This window comes from Hemitrygon akajei, chromosome 15 (genome assembly GCF_048418815.1).
Source record: "Hemitrygon akajei chromosome 15, sHemAka1.3, whole genome shotgun sequence".
NCBI classification, from domain to species: Eukaryota; Metazoa; Chordata; class Chondrichthyes; order Myliobatiformes; family Dasyatidae; genus Hemitrygon; species Hemitrygon akajei.
The window spans coordinates 44,941,437-44,964,599 of record NC_133138.1 but is presented as its reverse complement, the minus strand read 5'-3'; the positions used below and the strand labels follow the sequence as shown (position 1 = coordinate 44,964,599).

The following is a 23,163-nucleotide window of genomic DNA, read 5'->3' as shown; positions in this document are numbered from 1 at the left end:
TCAATACACTCACCCCACCTATATTTTTTTTAAAAAAGAGATGAGCTTTATTTGTCTCATGAAGATTAAAAACATGGAAACATATACTGAATGTCACGCATCAGATCAAAACAGCGAGGATTGTACTGGGTAGCCCAGAAGAGTTGCCACACATTTGGTGCCAACATAGCATACCCACACCTAATCGTATGTGTTTGGAATGATGGAGGAAATCAGAGAAACTGAAGGGAACCTGCATCATCTTTCAAAACCTGAAAAAAAAAAATCTCATTTACTATAGACATTCAAGGAAAGTGGGTTCCCTCCTCATGTGATTAAATCTTGTGCCAACATGATCATTGAACAATGCCTTCTGTTGCAGCAAAATGTTACAGTCACTTTAATGCATGTGCTTCAAGACATTTAAGTCAATCTTTCATGTCATGTTATGTATTCCTAGATCACAAAGAACCAAGCCTAGCAAAACCTCTTGGAATTGCTAAGAATAATTGATAAAAGACCTGCCTAATTGCAATACTGTGGAAAATTGTAGGTTCTATTCCACTGCAATGGGACACATAATCTGACTCTCCTATCCTTGAGCCTCATCACAGATGATCGTCCACTTCCAGACTTCAGCCACAGGTGGATCCACAGCAGATCCTGCAAACAAAAATCAGACATATCGCTGGACAGCAGCAATGAACTGCAGTAATCCAAGGGCTGTATATTGAAAAAATAAATAATGAGGGCATGATTAAATGGCATAATTTAACTCCAACATAAAATTTTAGTAGTATTAATATACTTTAAGCTGTTTCTATTTTGTCTCCAGAATGAGTTTATATACTAACATTTGCAAATTAATTGTAATTAAAAGTATTTTAACATTTTTGTAATATACCATTCTTTCTTATTAATATATCACGTTTACACATCAAGTCCATGAAAGAACAAATATTTAATTTACAAACTTATTTAAAATACATAGGTTCTGGATTTTTTTGTTGAAAAAGATGGATAGCTTGGCTTGCAGTATTAAAATAATTACAAATTAGTTACAAGGTAGATCAGTGGAGGAAGGTTCACAAAACCAATTGACTCCAATCTCATATCAAGCACCGAGTCTTAAAACAACATTTTACAGGAAGATTCGTTTTATGAGCCAAAGTAAATTAAGCATTTATAATTAAAAATACTTAAGAGACTTCTCTCAACTATTAAAATCTACAAGCATATTCGTCACACAGTAAAATTAACATTATTAAATTTTGACCTATGACAAGCTGTGATATTTCATTAATTTATGATGGATCAATTTAAGATTCGTGATATTATTAATGGAGCAATTAACCAACACAAAACAGATCATTTATCTTGCCACCTAATTCATGTCATAATGGAAGATCGGGCTCAACCTAGTGTTATCTATCACTTTCAGATTTAGGATATAAACAGTCTGAATGATAATGCACATTTGCAGTGTTATTTGTATTTGATGAAAACAAGAACTACAGTTTTGTTAAGTACTGACACAAAAATGCTCATTATTTTCTTTTGAGTGTATTAGCATCTATAACAGGTTTCTAATAAAAAAATGGAATACCTACTTTCAAATAAACCCGTTCATGTTGAAGATCAGTAACCATCCAAGACACGTTAAATTCACAGTTGATTTTCTTGCATTTTACTTTTTAAACCAATTGAATAGAACAACGACAATTTCAGATTTCTATATTGCTGCTGGTCTGCAGTTTCTCTTTCAAGACACATAAATGTCACCCTCAATGCCACTGAATAATTTTGTGAATACTGTATTGCAAGATAAACATTAATCCAATGAAAATTCTAGTGCTGAGGCCATTTTTCACCCTTAACAGTTTACCACTCAAGACAATGAATGTGTTTAGGCATGGATAGGCAAACAATTCTCATAAATGCCCAATTTTGCAAACGTTAATGGTGTTAAGACTCAGTACACCATAAAAACTAATCTGGTCAAGGGGAAAAATGAGTTGGTAAGAGAAGTAAAACAGAAAATAAGCATTTCAGCAAAAAACTGAAAGATCTCCACCAATTCTTGGCAGATTAACATCAACCTTGGCTTCCCTTCTATGACTTCAATTTATCTAAAAAAAAGACTGCAGGATAACATTTATAAATGTTTTATACATTGAATGTCCAGTCTTATTAAAATATTCAGCCAAATATTTCCAAAAATTGTGCAAAGAGAATAACATTCATTCTGTATTAAAATGTCTGTTAAAAACAAAGTTGGTAAAATATCTCAGCGAAGGTCAGTGTTGTTTGATGTTGGTTTCTTCTTCCGATATACCAGCTGTCCCATTATGGTTGTTAGTTAAACCCGACCCAAGGCCATATAAATGTCCACAGTACTTTGTATCATCAATGTTGTCTTCAAAAAATAACTGAAAAATAAAAGCACAAATATTAAGGATGGGCTTGTAGTCGCCACCAATACCAGGAATTCAAAATCTGTATGGCACAGTTCAGGAACAATCACATTTATATATATATATATAAAAAAAGAATGAGATCTCAAAATGGCTACAAACAGGTGGTGGCAATTTGTCCCATCAAATCTAGAAGTATAGAAGTTTTTCCTAATGTAACTCTAATTTCTTTTGCAAAACTTCATTGTGTTCCTTGGTTCTTCACTTTTCTGCCCTTTTATTCTGCATGCATCCTTCACAATTTTAAAACAGCTCTTTCAGAAGCCCTTTTCATTACTGTTATTGATAACAACCATGGCTTCTCCCATTTGTCTATATAACAAAACTCCATTGCCTTGGACTCATTCAGTGAATGTTAAATACCCTCTACAAAGCTTTCCACCTTTTCTAAAGTGTCCATCTAGAACTAGTCAGAATGTTTCAGTTGTGGCCAAATCAATGTTTTGTAGTTCATCATGACTCCCTTACTCTTGGCACATAAATAAGCTCAGAATTGTTTCTTTTTAATCTCTTTCTCAACTTCCTTGCACTTTTCAATACTCGGGCACATATCCCCAGATGTCTGTTCGAATAATGTGCCCTTTAGTTTATTTTGCCTCTTCTCATTTCCCTATTATAATATAAAACTTCGCATTGTTCAGCGTTAAATTTCATCTGCCATCTATCTCATATTATCCTCATAGTTCACAAATAAACTTCACCTTATGTATCATCTAAAAATCTAGAAACTGTGCACTTAAATCCAAGTCATGTATATAAATAAATCAATGGTCTCTTTACCAACCTCTGGGCAACTGCACATTGCACGCTCCACTCTAATCCAAAGGCTCAAATATACTAATACAAGGTTTAAATCAAACAAGGATCATTTCCTGATTTATGATGCTAATAAACCCCCAGCTCTTTAGACATCTGTACAATTATGGTGTTTCTGTACAATAAAATCCAAAGGTTTAACAAAATGACACTTTCCTGAAGTGATAATGAACTTGGTCAATGACCTTGGAGGACAAGTATAATAACCAGTCACCACTTCTTGCAGTAAATTAACCACTTGTACAGAGTTATATACACATCCCGTTAGATGTGACTTATAAATAGGAAAATAATTTTTCCTTAATTTCATGAGAAAGGACTGAAAGTATAGGTATGCTTCAGCTGATTATTATTTGCTAGTGTCAATTCAGTTATTTATATTCTGTTCAATCTGTCCAGAAGCAATTTCACAGAACTAAATAAAGTACATGAAAAGTACTAATTTGGATACGTTGCTTTGCTAGTTGTTCCATTTGAGCATCGCACAGCAACAGTTTAAACTAAAGTTGTCTACAGACAGCAGAGCTCATAAAATCGTGTTGGCTCTCCATGGAGTAATATTATTGTTTCTATGCATGGAACAAAGAAGCTAGAATCTACTTAAGGCAAGAGAAAAGTGCCATAAAGCACAAAATTCTCTTCTTTACTGGGTCTCCATCTAAGAGATTAAAATTATATCTAATGCAATACTCAGGAACTCCAGGCATAAAATTGGAAAGCTAGGGAAAAAAAACATAACAGCAAAACATGTCTCTCAAGTCTCCAATATTTGGACACAGTTAACAGTATTGTTCTGGTCTCTAGAGGTGCAGTACATTTTGTATGAACATTACCTCTTGTACATAAACTTTTTTTTTTTTTTTTTTTTTTTAAATACCCTTTCCTGCACAAGTTACTTGGGATTAGATTTAAAGTACATGACAGAAAGACAATTTGCCCTTGAGACAGCAATATCTTTTCACGAGTAAGATCTCATTTTGTACACACGCACTGCGAGGGCAGCAGAGTGAAAAGATAACTGGTCTTCAAAGGCATCACCTGCAAACTGGATAAGTGTCTGAATGCCACTGCTGACAATGTCAAGCAACATTGATCGCCAAATCCACATTAGCAGCACGAACCTAAAGCAGCAAGAATGACAGTGACTTATGCCAAGCGCAAAGTTGAGAGGCAAATAGAAAAAGCTCAGACAGACATGGAGAGAGGCTGTATTAAGTGCACTCAAGGAAGAGCGTGAAGCTGACTGCCTCAGCAGGGGCAAAGGTGAATGAAGCAGTAGCTGACTTAGATAGTGGCGAGTCTACAAACGGAATCAGTCATACTTTGCTGTCACAACAGCCACAGCATCTTACTAAATACATCAAAATGTATTTTTGGCTATAAATTCCATAAACCCAAATGCAGAGCAAAAATAGGTTACAATTTTGTAGCACTATATTTACTGTTAAAAAAATCTTGATTTATTTCAGTCAAGACTGGTCAACTGTGTTAGGAAAATATACAATGTAGCACTTTTTATTTGTCTGTAAAGAAAAAATGCCAAAAGATGTAAAGTTTTTTTTTTGCTTTGAACCAAAATCCTCCAGTTCAAAATTCCTAGACTAGAACATCAGATCATCAAGGCTAGATTAAGAAAATACTTTGCCTCAAATTGAGCTGGAACAAAAATTTCAAACCCACAAGTTAAAGGACAACCCACCTATTAAATAATCATCTAGTATGTCCATCAAAATGAGGCTCCTTTGTCAAAATTTCTACCAACATTTGCAAATGTAAATATATTTGTAGGGACACATAAATCTAGATGGTATGGTATAAATATGTAACAAACTTTCACCATTGTGCAAGTGTCTTACTAGGCTCATTCCCGCAGACTATTTCACAGACAAGATTAGATTCTAATAAACTCACGTTAAATTACTGAGGTCACAATCAGGTCAAAGAGTTACCCAACTGAAATATTTTTATTGTGCCACTAAGGAGATCATTCAAATGCATGATTTCTGTGTGCTTTGATGGTGTGGCATTCAACTTGTAAGATTTATAACTGGGCAACAGTAATCTTAACATTAGTACAAATGGTCCCAGAAGATCTTCTTTCCAATAAAGTCTCAACAGTCCACTGAAATTGGTATTTCTTTGAGCAGTGCAGATTAAACCAATAGTTGAGGCCTGCTATTGGTTGGGGTCGACCATGGATGTTGCGTCTTAGCCGTCTATGTGATGCTCAAGTCAAGCCAGTATGCTACGGAGAGCAAGCTGTCCAGCATGCAGCAGGCACCCCCCCGTCCACACAGATGATAAATCAAAAGGAACAGCTGTTTAGCACCAGCAGCATTACAGGTCTCCCCCCCCTCCCCCACCCCACAGGGTTTACTCAAAAAGCCTTCCCCATGAGTGGGTATAGCCACAGAGAGCAGTGGTTTTCAGATCAGAGTCCTCCTTTCCCCAGATAAGCTGCCAACTACTGTTCTTTTATTAACTTGAAACGTGTGGACAAGTTCAAGTTTAATTATTGTTCAACCATACACTAATATCCATGCATAGAGCCAAACAAAACAGTGTTCCTCAGGGGCCAAGGTGCAAAGCACAGTCCCTGTATACTGCAAAGAGTCATCTCTGCAATCCCACTATAGCAAACACCTGAGTCAGGAATTGCTACTGATGCCAATCCCATCTGCACAGACATGGGCAGACTGAATATCCATCTATCCCAGGACACACATTTACCAAACCAGTCTCCACGACGTTCTCATTCAGAAGCCCCAGGTGCATTAGATTTGATTTGGTAGCTGGCTTATCGAGACCTAGTCACAGTGGGACTAAAAGTGGCCAACAACTAGTCTGCTAGTTATCAGTCTTGGAAGTCAAGTTGTTGCAAACCCATGCAAGGACTAAATGTCAAACCTAGCGAAGAGCTAGACCTTCTCTGCAAGTGGCTTGGCAGGAAGTCACGACAACATGCAAGGGTTGTGGCAGTTCACATTAGTAATCCAGCTACGGGTTTACAAGTGCTGTGGCAAGAGGATGGACCAATTCTGTGACTCTCCAGAGACAATCAAACAATCTCCCTTCAGCAGACTCAATAATTTTCAAAACCTCTCACAAAGAACTGTGGAAGCTACCGGAGTTTGTAGATCTGTTGTCAGAACTGCAAGCTGCAAAAAAACAAAAAGGGTTGCCTACTGGGGCCCAGTGAGAGGAATAAACCCTATATAGTGGAGAAACTACTGAACAACATTAAAGAACAGTGGATAACCGGAGGGTTTAAGTTTAAAATGAAGCATCATGCCACCTATCTGCCATTTTCGTTCTACCACCACGCAGAAATGCGAAATGACCCTAGTATTGCACTTTCAGGTGTCTGCTTTCTGACAATAACCTCATTCTCCATCAAAAGCATGTGGCTGCCTGTAAGCAGACAAATCTCAAGGTGTATAATTTAAATATTCTTTGATAGTAAATGTACTCTAAATCTTTGAAAACCAAAAACCCCAATCACTGTAACCCCAATAGAAATTCCTTGTCCAAAAGAAACCTCACTCCTTAAGGAAATACAGAGGATTCAGAGAAAAAACACTTGCAGACTGGAGCACTTTCTACAGGAGCACTCAATATGTTTCAAGTATCGTGTTTCAACAGCACACTAAGCAAAAGAATTGTAAAGTTATCATACACTATACTGAGTGCAACAATGACCAGCACCTGGGTCTACTACTGGTTCCAGCACATCCCAGCAGAGCACAGCGGGGAGCCAGCTCAGCATGCATCAGACGTAGCTACCTCCTCATGCACAGAGGTATATGGGATAGGGGTCCAAGGCAAATTCTGTTCTAAAATATGTCCAGCCAACATCCTCAGCAAAAAAAAAGGCATATGTGACATTAGATGATCAGAGAAATGTGTTTTTAGCAAAAATCAACATTCTTCGACATATTTAGTATTCAAAGTTCTGTTTCCCCATACGCTCTTAAGATATGTCTGAAACATCAGAAGTTGTCAGAGAAAGAGCCAGTGGATTTGTTGTGGATTCAGTAGGAGGGGAGTCTGCTTAACCTTGCCAACCCTCACTGAGTGTAACCATATCCCAGTAACAGGGCTGAAATTCCAACTCCTAAAGTTACAAGCAGTCATTCACATCTTAACACCATGGCTGACAAGACCCCCCCCCTCCCCCCACATTTAACTCTTCTGCTGAGATTCTCCTGTTGCTTGGCAGACACCATCCGTGTACGTAACGTATTATGTGAACCGTGCAATGGTCAGCACAATGCACCTCATGCCTGACGACTGGACCTGGGTTGGGTCACAACAGGTGAAGTCTGCCTTGATGGTGCTCATCTGCCCACTGTTACAGCATTAAAGACTCATGTCCTGGTTTCAGACCCTGTGAAAGTGGAATCTGTATGAAAGAAGGAGGTGCAGCGTCCAACGGACTGGTGCAAAGCCAACAACGTGTCTCTGAATGTGAACAAAAGAGATGGTTGACGACTTCAGGAGGACACAGAGCAACCACTCCCTGCTGAACATCGATGGCTCCTTGGAAGAGATTGTTAAGAGCACCAAATTTCTTGGTGTTCACCTGGCGGAGAATCTCACCTGGTCCCTCAACACCAGCTCCGTAGCAAAGAAAGCCTAGCAGCGTCTCTACCTTCTTCAAAGGCTGAGGAAAGTCCATCTCTCACCCCCCATCCTCATCACATTCTACAGGGGTTGTATTGAGAGCATCCTGAGCAGCTGCATCACTGCCTGGTTCAGAAATTGCACCATCTCGGATCGCAAGACCCTTCAGCAGATAGTGAGGTCAGCTGAGATCATCGGGGTCTCTTCCCGCCATCACAGACATTTACACTACACGCTGCATCCGCAAAGCAAACAGCATTATGAAGACCCCATGCACCGCTCATACAAACTCTTCTCCCTCCTGCCGTCTGGGAAAAGGCATCGGAACATTTGGGCTCTCACGACCAGACTATGTAACAGTTTCTTCCCCCAAGCTATCAGACTCCTCAATACCCAGAGCCTGGACTAACACCAACTTACTGCCCTCTACTGTGCCTATTGTCTTGTTTATCATTTATTGTAATGCCTGCACTGTTTTGTGCACTTTATGCAGTCCTGGGTAGGTCTGTAGTCTAGTTTTTTTCTATGTTGTTTTTACGTAGTTCAGTCTAGTTTCTGTACTGTTTCATGTAGCACCATGGTCCTGAAAAACATCTCTTTTTACTGTGTACTGTACCAGCAGTTATGGTCGAAATGACAATAAAAAAGTGACTTGACTTGACTGCAGGTAAGCAAACCAAGCACCCTGATATACTTGCCTCTGCTTAACCAGATTTAGGCAAGCTGGTCTTCTGTCACTCAGATGATGATCATAAGCCAGCACCCTCCTTCGATTCATGAACAAAGGCGAGTCAAGCAATTGGGTAGCTCCCTTTCCTTTTCACTCGCCACAAAAACTTCTACCAAGCAACAGAGCGGGCCCTCAGAGACATGGACAAGGAAATGCATTTCAAACATTTTCGCATGTCGGCAGGTAGATTTGACGACTTGGTTCATCTATTTCGCATCAGTGTACAGACATGGTGGAGAAGCAGCAACCGACCGGAAATGCGTAGGAGGAAATGCGATGCTACCAAGTGGACCAATCACAGTTGTTGCAGTCTGCGTGACGCGCAAGTTACATTTTGGGGAGGTGCACGTCACCCTACAGCGTAGATGCAACACAGAAGTATAAATCAGGCTTAAAACTGTTTCCAAGCCCAATCTCTGAGTCTATCCTTCTTTCGTCAAACACTTAGATCATTTGATTTTTTGTTTCAGTCATTAAGTTTGACATCCCACAGATATCATGTGGGGAGTGTTCTGGCCTCTAGAGATGCAATACATTTTGAATGAACATCATTTCCTGTATGCAAGCTGTTTTTTAAAAAAAAAATCATTTCCAGTGCGGGTTAATTTGGATTTCAATTTTAAGCACGTGGTGGAAAGACATCCATCTCCATCCTCTCTTTATTTGCCTTTGAAAAGGCACTATCTTTTCACAAATAATATCTTGTGTTTAATTCCTTGCATAGCTTTGTACATATGCACTGTGAGGGCAGTAGAAGTATGATCAATTTATTTTTTGCTTTAATTCTCATGACAGGAGTAATTTTCATACCTCCCTCATTCGGAAAAAAGCCATGCCTGTCAGAAGTGAGTCTGAGCCTGCCTGGTGCTGTCTCCCAATTCGCTCCAACTCAAGCTGTTCAGCAACTTCTTGAAGACCGCCCTGTGGAGAAATCCATTAACTCTTAAAATTGGCTGCTAATTTTCAGTCTGAATGGCTTAAGCAGTTCAATCACTGACCGAGAAAACAGACCTACAAATCGTTTTGCCAGCCTGCTGCTGCAAATTGAGAATCAGACTACCTTTTGTAGACTCTTCCGTTTAAGGATATTGGTGTTTACATACTAGGCTAGTGGTCACCAACCTTTTTAAGCCCAAGATCCCCTACCTCAGCCTTAGTGAAAGGCAAGATCAACCCCCAAATCGATTAGTTACACACATGTGCACCGGGGCAGAAAAGACTGGAAGTAAAACCCCGCAACCCGGAAGTAGAAATAATGTATGAACACCAGGGGTACCCACCCTTTTGCACCGTGGACCGGTTTAATATTGACAATATTCTTGCGGACCAGCTGATAGGTGGCGGGGGGGGGGGGGATTGTTAAATACAATTGGAATACAGTGATACTTGAAGCAGGTTCCTTATGTCCAGTCTATTCCACTATTTAGTTTTCTCGACTCTCGGCACTTAGCTTCCGTCACACTTGCTCATGTTTTTTCCACTCACAAAACTCAGCGGGCTTGTCTTTAAGTGCAGGGTGCTTGGACTCAAAGTGCCGAAGCAGTTTTGAGGGCTTCATTGCCTCATTAGACAGCCTCCCAGCCTGAACTCCAGCCTCCAAGCCCACCCACTGCCAGACACCTTGGCCAGGTGCAGCTGGTCATGGGTGGGGTGAGAGGACAAGGTCAGGGCCGGAGATTCCCGTACCAGGGCCGCAGTGATTCCAGTCCAGAGAAAGCGACCGACCGAACGAGGAGTGCAACACGGCGTGCACCCGCCCCCCTTGTAGGATCTATCGGCCAACAAAAGTTTGTTTCAGTAGATCGCAGCGCAGTAGCTGCTCTGCTACTTACGAAACCCTGAGCCCGAATTAGGTCATCTGCGAATATTTTAGCACCGGGTTCCCCACAAACATTCAGTGTGGTAAACAGGTTTAGAGGCGGCGCCCATCTGTCCACACTCCAGGCCAGTATCAACGGCACTTCCCGCTGGCCGCAAGAGGCCACCCAGTGATCCCTGGCGCGAGGGTGTCACTGCGTTTAGGCGACTGATGACCTCACGTGCGTTCAAGTTCAAAAGTGGGCGTGACAGGGAATGAGGAAAGGTGCAGCGTTCCCTTGCGGCCCGGTAGTTAGGGACCACTGAAGTACACTGTGTAGTGCGGGGGAGCTACACACATGCACCCTGGGCAGAAAGAACGGAACTATAACCCTGCAACCCAGAAACAATCTCTCAACAGTATTTGTGTATTTATTTTTCTTTCGGGATCTACTGGGAAAGTCTCAAAGATCAACCAATCAATCGCGATTGAAGGGTTGGCGACCACTATACTAGGCCATACCAAAACCAGTCCACCATCAGATTCCTGAACAGTCCATAAACACTATTTCATTATTCCTCTTTTGCACTATTTAATTTTGCGACTTAATTTTTTTATGTCTTGCATCATGCTATTGCTGCAAAGCAACAAATTTTACGTCAGTGATAATAAACCTGATTCTGATCCTTCCCCTCGTGTTAAAATGCCGACTTGCAAATATATACAAACACTAATCTTATTTTGTGAATCTACATGATTTCAGCAAGATTAAAAGTGAACTTGCTAATTTAACATCTCTTAATGATTATGTCCCTTAACATTGTTTAATTTCATAACCAGCACAGCAAGAAAACATGCAACTTATGTTCAGCTTTAAAATAAGTACCTTTAGGTTTTTGCAGCTTTTCATCAGATATTTCACATCATAGATTGCTGGAAAGAACAAATGTAGGATGTCAAAGAATTCTTGCTCTTCTTCAGGCAGTCGTGAGTGGGTTAGAAGTTTAATCAAGTAGCCAAAGTCATAACCACTGCAATAAAAACAATATTCATTCTTAATGAAATGTTCAGGATATAATTCAAATTTTAAAGACATTTTCCTCAGAACAGGATGAAAATTTTCAAAACTTAAATATTCAAAAACAAACCTATCAGTGATATTTATTTTCAATGTGATTTTTGATGCAAAGTTCACTCAGAACTTTGACTCTCTCAGAAAGTTGCCTCAGAAAGGCAGCGTCCATCATTAAGGATCTCCACCACCCAGGACGTGCCCTCTCCTCAGTTCTACCATCAGGAAGGAGGTACAGAAGGCTGAAGGCACACACTCAATGATTCAGGAACAGCTTCTTCCCCTCTGTAATCCGATTTCTGAATGGACATGGAACCCATGAACACTACCTCACTACTTTTTTTTTTTAAATTTCCTTTTTTTTGCACTACTTATTTAACTATTTAACATACTATAATTCATAATTTTCTTTTTCTCTCTATTATCATGTATTGCATTGTACTGCTGCCGCAAAGTTAACAAATTTCGCAGCGTATGCCAGTGTTACTAAACCAAGATTCCGTCTTTCCTGGCTCCCCAATACTTTCCCCAAAGGGTGCAGAAATCCATAGTTGATGGGAGAAATCCATCAGCTATTGCTTTTCTTCAACTATTAAATTACATTGCATAAATGCAACTCTTTCATCCCTTGTACCATTCTAGTAATGATCAACCCAGGAAAATGATCAATATCAGTGATTTAGCATCCACTGGCTCACTATACTGGCTTCCAATTAAGCAACATACTGACCCTTAAACTCTTCCAGCCCTATCAACCTTGTATCCGGTTCTGTTCGTTAACTTCTCTAACTTATTGCTGCATTAACGGAGGCTGTTCCTTCAGTTATGTGAATCTTAAAATCTTGAATTCCCTCCTACTCTTCTTTTTTTAAATTTTGTTATAAAACTTGCACCTTTGTTATTTCAATGACAAGGTATATTGGGGCAGATGTTATTTTTTCCTTTTTTAAGGCTCCTGTAAAAAAGCTTTGGCATCTTTTATTAAATGAAAAGGAATTCACAGCTTAATGAAAACACTTCATACAGAATACTTCCTCAGTATAATTCCTGAAATTGTAAACTATTCCTTTCTTGAGGGATCCTCTCTTTTATAATGAAGCAGAACAATACGAGAGTGACTGATGATTCAAGTAGAGGCAGTTCCAGGGAATGGTAATTTGGGTTAGTTCTGAATAAGGTAAGCTACCAAAAAAGAAACACTATTCAAATTTTGAAAGCGTTTTAATTTCAGACATGAGGGGAAATTCACTGCATTGAAAAACTGCAGACCTGTTTGGAAAGGGACTTTGGAAAATTTACTATCACAAAAATAGAGCTTTACCTTTAACTGGAAGTGAATTTACTTAAACTTGGTTCAAAATACTAAACTGAATTTCCAAATACGTATTAACTTTGTAAGCACCAACCTGTGAAATGAAAGCCACTTAACATTATCACAAAGGACAACCCCAGACGTCATGAGCAGCTCTGCAAAGTAAGAGGTTTCAATCCCTTCTTCTTCATGTTTTTTGAACTGCAGCCCTGAAGTCCTCAGCAGATCTATTGATTCTTGAGAGTACATATCCTCCCTATAAAACAAAAGGATCTTGAAAAGGATTCTTTTCCTCCAGTTGTAAGCTATACAGTTATCAATGACCAAACCATAGAAATCAAAGCTCATAAGACACAGGAGCAGAATTTGGCCCTTCAGTCCATTGAATCTGTTCCACATTCCACCATGGTTGACTTATCCCTCTCAACCCCATTCGCCTACTTCCTTCTCCCCAAAAGTCAACGTATCTCTTCTAATTTTAAAAATAAAATTACCTAACCCTTTAAGGTTACAACAGTGGGGAAAATTTTACTGTTGCAAAATCCCACAAGAACCGCTTGTTTTAAAATAAGATTTAAAGCTGGATCACTTTAAGAGAAATAAAATACAAGTCAAAGTCCACTTGGGCACTCTCAATATTTCCAAAGTTTAGCTTTTCTATTATTAATCACATAAATCAACATGGGACTGTGTACAAGTCAAATATGTAACATATTTATCAAGCTCAAACAAAGCAGTAATTAGCTACCACAATTCACAGCTGTCCAGGGAAGGGGAGGGGAGAAATGAGGTATTCCTTCTGACCATTATCCAGGGATTGCAAGAATTTTGGGATAGGACGAAAGGAGTCATAAACGGATAGTCAAATGGCTTGTCGAATAATAGTCAAAGTTCAAGGTACATTTATTACCAAAGTATGTATGCAATATACAACTCTGAGATTAGTCTTCTCCAGACAACCACAAAACAAAGAAAAACATCAACCTCCTCCCAACACACAAAAAAACAGATTGCACAAATGGCATCAAGATGAAACCCCACATGCGAAAAGAAAATAGATCGTGCAAATGGTAACAAGAACATCAAACCCCTCCACGTGCAAAAAAAAAAATCACACAAATGGCAACAAGAAAGAACGGGCAAAAACACAGAATATAAAACCATAAATTTATAAAGCCCGAGTGAACTACAGTTCAATTCATAAATCTTAGGCAGGTAAGAGTATAATAAAATTAAGACCAGCAAAATACCAAGTTTATATGAGAGATGGGTGTACATTATAAAAGGCCAAAAAAGAAGTGGATTTGGCAGAATTTATGATACATACGTGAGGTTGAATTTGAAGTTGAACTGCCAAGTTGAGATTCCTGGAGGATACTGGTTTTTTTCATTCATGAATGTCAGGCCTAGCTGGATGATTTTCAACAAGTCCACATTACATCGTAGGAGTTGGTACTGGTAATCTACAGTGCTTCGAAATTCTCCAATAGGTCTTACCACAACACCAGGAAACTCTGTATCCTAGAAAAACAAAACAAAAAGAAACACTGATGATCTACAAAAATAAAAATAAACACTGCATGTGCTGGAGATCTGAAATAGAAACAGAATGTCATAAACCCTCAAGAGGCCAGGTAGCGCTTGTCATCATTTCATGTCAATGACTCCTCTATGTTTTGATGGCACCTCTGCAGAACTGACGACTGAGGAATGAGTAGCCAGCAATGGACAATGTGATAATGGAGAACCATGTACAGAGAATGCCTGAACGACAAAAAAAAACAAAACATTGGAGATAGTCAGATACTTAACAATACCTGAAAAGTTAACAACTTGAAAAATCAATTCTCTTCAGATGCTGTTATGAAACTTTGCTAATACTTGTGGGTTGCCCCCAGCACATTTCAGATTGTATTGTTTGTTATTACAATCAAAGCAGCTCACTATGTTTTGATGTACTGTATGTGTGATTAATAAACAAATCTAATCTACTCAGCAGTTCCAGTAATTTTTATTTAAATTCCAGCATCCACATGCTATGTATTTTGGACCCATTACTCCAGGCATAAAGAGATCTTCAATTCCACTTTAATTCTTCTACCAGTTACTTAAATATATGGTTCCAAGTAGTTATATTTTTAGTTGAGCCTCTGTCAGCGATCATATCAACTTAAACCCCAGCACAGAACTTTGCATAAATAATTCAGTTCTTTACAGTCAGTGATGCCATCTTTCAGGTGAAATAGCACTTCATGGACTGTGAAGTCAATTTATGGTTGTGAAAAAACACCAAATTTTTTGATTAATTGTTGCATTAAACCGAATATGTAAAAATCAATAAAACATTCTTCCTTCTCAACTTCAAAGTGAAGTTTTCTTGTTTGTGCTTTATTTCTACATTACATATTTTCAATAAGATATCCTCAAACATTTTTCCTAACTAATTAGGAATTTGCAGGACCCTACTCATTACTTTAACACAAAACAGTGCCTGCAACTTGTACCTCATTGCTCCTTAAATTGAATCAGCAATAAAGGCTATCAGAACATTCATATGTATCTCACCATTCAACATCATGCCACTTTCTTGCACAATAATTCTTGATTTTTATAGTGTCCAAATATCCCCAAAATTCAAATTATCAGAGGCCACCTTATACTTGTACGTCAAACTGCAATACTTTCTTCTATTCATTCTCAGCTTTTTCTCCTCCACTCCATTTACAGTAAGATATCAGGCAGTCAGAAGTAAAACACTTCCACATGGTTCAAAAATAACTTACCATGGCAATATAGTTGTACTTCTGAATAATTAGACGAATTTGTCCCATTTCTTCTTCCAGATTATTTGCCCATACCTCACGGATTACCTGACTGTGGTCTTCTGCAGCTGGCATTTTGAATAGATTGCTATAGTGGGCTAATGTGGTCTGGAAAATAAAAATATGCATTTTTAAACTAAATACAAGATTTTTCTATTCCATTTCTAAGATGTTTAGGAACAGAACTTCTTTGAAAAAAATGTACGTGCGCATTGCAGTCTGCAAAAATAAATATCAAACAATATCTTTAGGTGAATCCCCATTTCTTTCTGACTTCATCAGGACTGGTCATTCTTGCTCACTGTTGATTTTCTTCCCAGTACGGCAGACAATACATTATAATATTAGCAACATATTACACAGACAATAAAAGCTTAATTGACCCATCAGAGAAATTCCTTTTGATCCATTCACTGACTTCCCCCACCTTCTCAGCTATCTACACTAATTGGTTTCTCTCATTCGATGAAAGGGTTCAGGTGTGAAACATTTACTATTTCTCTTAGCACTGATGTGGCCGAGCTGCTTACTTTCTCCAGCACTTTTTCTCGATTTCAGATCTCCATTGTCTTTAGTATTTTTTGTTATGATTTGTGCGTAGAAAGACCTCTCATGAATTTGATTCAGTATTCCTCACCCCCCTGGCCCCACCCCCCACAAGAGCTGACCAAGATATTTGACGAGGGCAGAGTAGTAAACATTGCCTACAAGGCCCTGGGAAGATTAAATCACATGGGATCCAGGGTGAGCTTGCCAACCGGATGCAAAGTAGATTTAGCAGTAGGAGTCAGAAGGTGCCAGCAGAGAGGTTTTCCCTCATACTGGTGTGCTGCAAGGATCAGTGCTAGACCCTCTGTTGTTTGTCATTTATATTAACGATTTGGATAACAATGTTGTCATGATTGGTAAATTTGCAAATGACACAAAACCAGCTGGAAAAGTGGATAGTGAAAAAGTTATCCAAGGTTACAACAAGATCTTGAATAATTGGGAAACTGGGTGAAGGAATGGTAAATTAAATTTTTTACTTGGGTAGTTGTTAAGCGTTGCATTTTGTTAAATTAAGCCGGGGCAGCACTTGCACTTTAAATGACAGTGCCCTGGAGAATGTTGTAGAAAAGACCAAGTTCGGCATGGTTTCCTTCAGGGGAAACCTTGATTCACAAGGTTTTCTTTGTCTATGATGCCTGTTATTTCCTCAAAGGATAGTGGATGTTGTTAGTCATAGAAAAGTAGACTAAAGAAACAGGTCCCTTGGCCATCTAGTCCAAAGCATTTAAACTGCCTACTCCCATTGAAATCACCTGGCCTTTTCTAACGATGACCATGAACAAGCCATAGCCCTGACAGGCTGATTAAGGTCTCAGACCTTGGTAAAAGTTATCTGAGAGGGACCATAGCCCTCCATACTTCAACCATCCATGTACCTATCCAAACTTTACTTAAACATTGAAATTGAGCTCACATGCACCACTTGCGTAGGCAGCTTACTCCACACTCCCACTGACCTCCAAGTGAAAAGTTTCCCCCTCATGTTCCCCCTTAAACATTTCAATTCTCACCTTAGCCCACAACCTCTGATGTAGTTCCACCCAATCTCAGTGAAAAAATCCTGCTTGCATTTACCCTACGTATACCCATCAATTCTGTATACCTCTATCAAACTCCTCTGAAACTTCTACGTTCCAAGGAACAGAGTCCGAACCTATTCGATCTTTCCTTAACTCAGGTCTTCCAGACCCAGCAACATCCTTGCAAATTTTCTCGGTACTCTTTCAACCTTACAGTGGCATGCAAAAGTTTGGGCACCCTGATCAAATTTTCCGTTACTGTGAATAGTTAAGTGAGTAGAAGATGAACTGATCTCCAAGTCATTAAGTTAAAGATGAAACGCTTTTCAACATTTTAAGATTAGTGTATTATTTTTGTTTTGCACAATTTTAGAGTTTTAAAAAAAAGGAAAGGAGCAGCATGCAAAAGTTTGGGCACCTCAAGAGATTTGAGCTCTCAGATAACTTTTACCAAGGTCTCAGACCTTAATCAGCTTGTCAGGGCTATGGCTTGTCATCGTTAGAAAAGGCCAGGTGATTTCAAAGCTTTAAAAATACCCTGACTCTTCAAACCTTGTCCTAACAATCAGCAGCCATGGGCTCCTCTAAGCAGCTGCCTAGCACTCTGAAAATTAAAATAAATGATGCCCACAAAGCAGGAAAAGCCTATAAGAAGATAGCAAAGTGTTTTCAGATAGCCATTTCCTCAGTTCGTATTGTAATTAAGAACTAGCAGTTAACAGGAACAGTGGAGGTCTGGAAGACCAAGAAAACTTTCTGAGAGAAGTGTTCACAGGATTGTTAGAAAGGCAAATCAAAACCCCCATTTGACTACAAAAGACCTTCAGGAAGATATAGCAGACTCTGGAGTGGTGGTGCACTGTTCTACTGTGCAGAGACACCCACACAAATATGACCTTCATGGAAGAGTCATCAGAAGAAAATCTTTCCTGCATCCTCACCACAAAATTCAGCGTCAGAAGTTTGTAAAGGAACATCTAAACAAGCCTGACGTATTTTGGAAACAAGTCTTGTGGACTGATGAAGTTAAAACAGAACTTTTTGGCCACAATGAGCAAAGGTATGTTTGGAGTAAAATGGGTGCAGAATCTCACGAAAAGAACACCTCTCCAATGGTTAGGCACGGGGGTGGATTGATCGATCATGCTTTGGGCCTCTGTTGCAGCCAGTGGCACGGGGAACATCTCACTGGTAGAGGGAAGAATGAATTCAATTAAATACCAGCAAATTCTGGAAGCAAACATCACACTGTCTGTTTAAAAAAAAAAGCTGACGATGAAAAGAGGATGGCTTCTACAACAGGATAATGATCCTAAACATACCTCAAAATCCACAAACGACTACCTCAAGAGGCACAAGCTGAAGGTTTTGCCATGGCCCTCACAGTCCCCCAACCTAAACATCATCGAAAATCTGTGGATAGACCTCAAAAGAGCAGTGTATGCAAGATGGCCCAAGAATCTCACAGAACTAGAAGCTTTTTGCAAGGAAGAGAGGGCGAAAATCCCCCAAACAAGAATTGAAAGACTCTTAGCTGGCTACTGAAAGCATTTATAAGCTGTGATACTTTCCAAAGAGGGTGTTACTAAGTACTGACCATGCAGGGTGCCCAAACTTTTGCTTTGGCCCTTTTCCTTTTTAGCTATTTTGAAACTGTAAAAGATGGAAATAAAAAAGTAATAAAAACACAAAATGCTGGCAGAACTCAGCAGGCCAGACAACCCTGATGAAGGGTTTCGGCCCGAAACGTCGTCACTACCTCCTCCCATAGATGCTGTCTGGCCTGCTGAGTTCTGCCAGCATTTTGTGTTTTTATTTATTTCCAGCATCTGCAGATTCACTCGTGTTGCAAATAAAAAAGTAATCTCGTTTAAAATATTAAAGAAATGTGTCATATCTTTAACCTTATGCCTTTTGGAAATCAGAATCTTTTACTTGCTTAGCTATTCACAGTAACAAATTTTGACCGGGGTGCTCAAACTTTTGCATGCCACTGTATATACCTCTTTCCTGTAGGTAGGTGACCAAAACTGCACTCAATATCCAAATTAGGCCTCATAATGTCTTATAGTACCCTATTTCTTGTACTCAATATGAAGGCGAATGTGTCAAAGGCTTTCTTTCCAAATCTATCTACCTGTGATGCCACTTTCAACGAATTATGGACCTGCATTCCCAGCTCCCTTCGTTCTACCACACTCCTCAGTACCCAAAAACAATCAAATTTACCAGACTGAACTTCAAATCTGAAAAACTGTAGAAAATTTGCATCGTAGGAGGCAGCCATTCAGGCCATCAGGTCTTTATTATTTGAAAAAAATCGATCAAATCCATTCCTAATTCTCAGCACTAGATTCACAGCCCAGCATTTCCTGTAGAAATTCAGGTACTATACTGTACTGTAAGTGCTTTTGCTATCCTTTCCAGGACACCATTATACTCGTTTCATCACTTACTTTCATCCAACGTTAATTGAAAAAATATTAGCCATGCACCCAGAATTAACATTTCTTCCGTTCACTCTTGTTTGAAATTGTCCGTTGGCATTTCAAGCAGATTTTAAAACCTCGTCCAAAAGACGTCACTTCTGCCGATGCAAATAATTCATGCACGAAACGCCAGCCTTGTTTTTAAAACTCGTCTTCAGCGGGGCAAATAACCAATTTTCCAACTCAAATGAAAAAAGCCGCCCTTGCACCCACAGCTGATACAAACTATACAAGAAATGACCTTACACGTGCGCGGCCAAAAAGACTTTCAACGGTATATAAAATAGTAACTAATTCAAGCAAGAAGTTACGTGCAGATCTGATCATGTCCAGCATTTATTATTCTGGTTCCAATAGTGCATTTTACAAAATAGATTCCACGATGGATCAGAATACGTATACCGATATGGCAGAGGCTTTCCATAAAACGTAACTGTTAAAGCACACCATTCTTTTTCTGAGCAATCTGGGATAAGTTCATACACATGTAACACATTTAGAGGAGGATATGTATCAGCAACGTTAGGCCCAAAAGAAGAGCAGTTATTTAAAATGCTAAGTAAAACACGTTAGATGTTGGCGCAGCCGACTCATCTGCGTTGCTCTCGGGAACCGGTGGGAGTGTTTCCAAAAGCGGGCCGGAGCCAGTCCGGATCGCTCCTTCGGGAGTAATGTGACCATTCCCGCTTCTCCCAGGGCTCTCAAACCAGCCTCCAGCAACAATGCAACCTCCGCATGCACTTACCTGCCAGCCGTAAACCCTGTGTGCAATTAACCCACTGATTCTCAAAGCACGTAGAATGGCTACCAACAAATTCCTTTCATCATCTCCCCAATTTCGACAATATCCCAGACGCCCGGAACAAATTATTAAACCCAACAAAAAGCGCGTGCGCAGTCAGAAGAAGGCGGGGCCACAAACCAAGCGACACGTCAATCATTCATTAATCGCTTAGTGTACAGCAAGACGTAGGAGCTGAGTTAGGCTATTCGGCTTAACGAGTCAAAGTACTAAATGTCGCTCACCTTGTTAATTAGATTATAATTAAACAAATAAATTAGCAGGTTTTCCAACGTAGCTTCTTTGTTGTCAAGCTCAATGAGACTGTTCAGTGGATTCCAGTTCCACACCTGTTTGAGTTCTGTTGGGAGGGGGACCTACCTGGGGGAAGCAACAGTGGCACAGAGTCTGGCCCTGTGGAGGGGAGGGAAGAGGAAGGTAGTAGTGATACGGGACTCTATAGTCAGGGGGTCAGACAGGCGATTCTGTGGACGCAGGAAAGAAACGCGGATGGTTGTTTGCCTCCCAGGGTCCGGGGTGTTTCAGATCGCGTCCACAATATCCTGAAGTGGGAAGGTGAACAGCCAGAGGTCATGGTACATACTGGTACCAACGACATAGGTAGGAAAAGGGAGGAGGTCCTGAAAACAGATTACAACGAGTTAGGAAGGAAGTTGAGAAACATTCGGATAAAAACTGGACAGCTTCTGTTTAGAAATGTAAACTCTATGAACCACTTTAAATTGTAGAAGAGAATGACGAGCACAGAAAGATGATTTATTAACCCGTTTAAGAATTTTATTCCATCTATCATCAGAAATTCATCCTCCCAAGCTTTTTTTATTTTATCTAAAAAGTCTTGTCTAGATTCAATCAACAAGTTATAGATACCGGTAATAGAACCATTAACAAAAGGTTTCAAATTTAAAAGATCGTCCAGTAAATTTTTATCAGGACCTATAGGAAAAATAGTTAATTGGAAACGTAGGAAATCTCTAATTTGAAGGTATCTGTAAAAATGTGATTTTGTGGGTGCAAATTTAGTTGACAATTGGTCAAATGAAGCAAGAGATCCTGAAATAAACAGGTCCCAAAAACACTTAATACCTAGTTCATCCCAATCCCTAAAGACTTTGTCAGTCATGGAAGGGATAAAAAAAAGAATTAAGGAGAATGGGAGATGATAATGAAAAAATCGCTAAACCAAAAAATTTCCTAAATTGAGACCAAATCCTTAAAGTTTGCTTAACAATTATGTTATCTGTTATGTTATTTGCTGAAAAAGAAGAATATGATCCAAGAAGAGAGACAATAGAGGAATTTTTTACAGAATTAACTTCTAAGGAGACCCATGATGGGCAATCTTTACGATAAATATAATAAGACCAGAAAGTAATATTCCTTATAGTGGCAGCCCAATAGTAAAACCTAAAATTGGGTAGGGCTAATCCACCCATCTCTTTATTTCTTTGTAGGTAAACTTTACTTAAACGAGCTTGCTTATTATTCCAAATATAAGATGTTAAAATTGAATCTAAAGAATCAAAGTAGGTTTCTCCACTTTGTAATAAATGCAACTCTGCTGATGCCTCTTTAATTCATATGTTTTGGTTTTGCCCTAAAATTGAAAAGTTTTGGCGGGAAGAATTCCATGCCTTCTCACAACTTTTTAGCGTCCAATTTGACCCAAATCCCCTTAATGCCTTGTTTGGTATTATTGCAGATGAAGATATAACTTTAAATACTTCTAACCTACAGGTTTTAGTTTTTACCTCTCTTTTAGCAAGGAGAGCAATCTTGCTTAAATGGAAGGAGTTTACCCCTCCTACACATCTTCAATGGCTACGTGATATTATGTCTAATTTAAATTTAGAAAAGATCCGCTGCTCAGTCTTAAATTTGAAACAATCTTTTTATGATATCCGGGGACCTTTCCTAAATTACTTTTCCAATTTATAAAGTTTAACAGTGCACAGACTTTTATGTATATTTTTATCTTCTCTTCTTAAGCGAGTATGTTTTCTTTTCTAATTTATCCATTATCATCCATCAGCTTTTTTCTTTGGTAATTGGTATGGGGTTGACTTTTTTTATATAAAAAATTTCTTTTATAATGTATGACCTATCTTTAAATTTTTGATTACAGAGTGGTATACCTTTATGTGTTATGCTATAACATTTTGATCAATTTTATCACAATATATGAATGTACACAAGTTATGTTGAGATGTATCTATGTGTTGCACTCTGTAAATCTTTTTTTCTTCTTCTGAATAAAAATATTGTAAAAAGAAAAAGGAAGGAAGTTGAGAAGCAGGACCTCAAAGGTAGCAATGTCGGGATTACTGCCTGTGCCACGTGACAGTGAGTATAGGAATAGAATGAGGTGGAGGATAAATGTCTGGCTGAGGGATTGGCGCAGAGGGCAGTGATTCCGATTTCTGGATCATTGGGGCAGGTATGACCTGTACAAAAAGGATGGTCTGCATTGGAATCCCAGGGGCACCAATATCCTGGTGGGGAGGTTTGCTAAGGCTATCCGAGAGAGTTTAAACTAGAATTGCAGGGGGCTGGGAACCGAACTGAAGAGACGAAGGAAGATGCGGTTGGCTCACAAATAGAGAAAGCTTGTAGACAGTGCGAGAGGGAAGATAAGCAGGTAATCAAGAACGGACGCGCTCAGACCGATGGTTTCA

At 39.2% G+C, this 23,163-nt stretch overlaps 1 protein-coding gene and 1 long non-coding RNA gene across 3 annotated transcripts in view; one reads left to right on the top strand and one right to left on the bottom strand.

The window, feature by feature from the left end:
• LOC140739306 (uncharacterized) overlaps positions 1-878 on the top strand; it is a 40,116-nt gene extending 39,238 nt beyond the window's left edge. Inside the window, exon 4 of the long non-coding RNA XR_012101598.1 lies at positions 440-878. This is a non-coding gene — a long non-coding RNA (uncharacterized lncRNA). The remainder of the gene's footprint in view (positions 1-439) is intronic.
• Positions 879-921: 43 nt separating this feature from the next.
• Positions 922-20,571, bottom strand: LOC140739305 (CCR4-NOT transcription complex subunit 7-like). Of its 2 annotated transcripts, XM_073067472.1 has the most exons (7): positions 20,432-20,571; positions 15,588-15,734; positions 14,132-14,325; positions 12,899-13,060; positions 11,307-11,451; positions 9,433-9,543; positions 922-2,408 (listed from the first exon to the last, which is right to left on the bottom strand). In XM_073067472.1, the coding sequence occupies exons 2-7, from the start codon at positions 15,699-15,701 to the stop codon at positions 2,277-2,279; spliced, it is 858 nt and encodes a 285-aa protein (XP_072923573.1). In that variant the 5' UTR covers positions 15,702-15,734; positions 20,432-20,571; the 3' UTR covers positions 922-2,276. The 2 variants fall into 2 exon arrangements, with proteins under 2 accessions (XP_072923573.1, XP_072923574.1); XM_073067473.1 differs by lacking the exon at positions 9,433-9,543.
• Between the last annotated feature and the right edge of the window lie 2,592 nt (positions 20,572-23,163).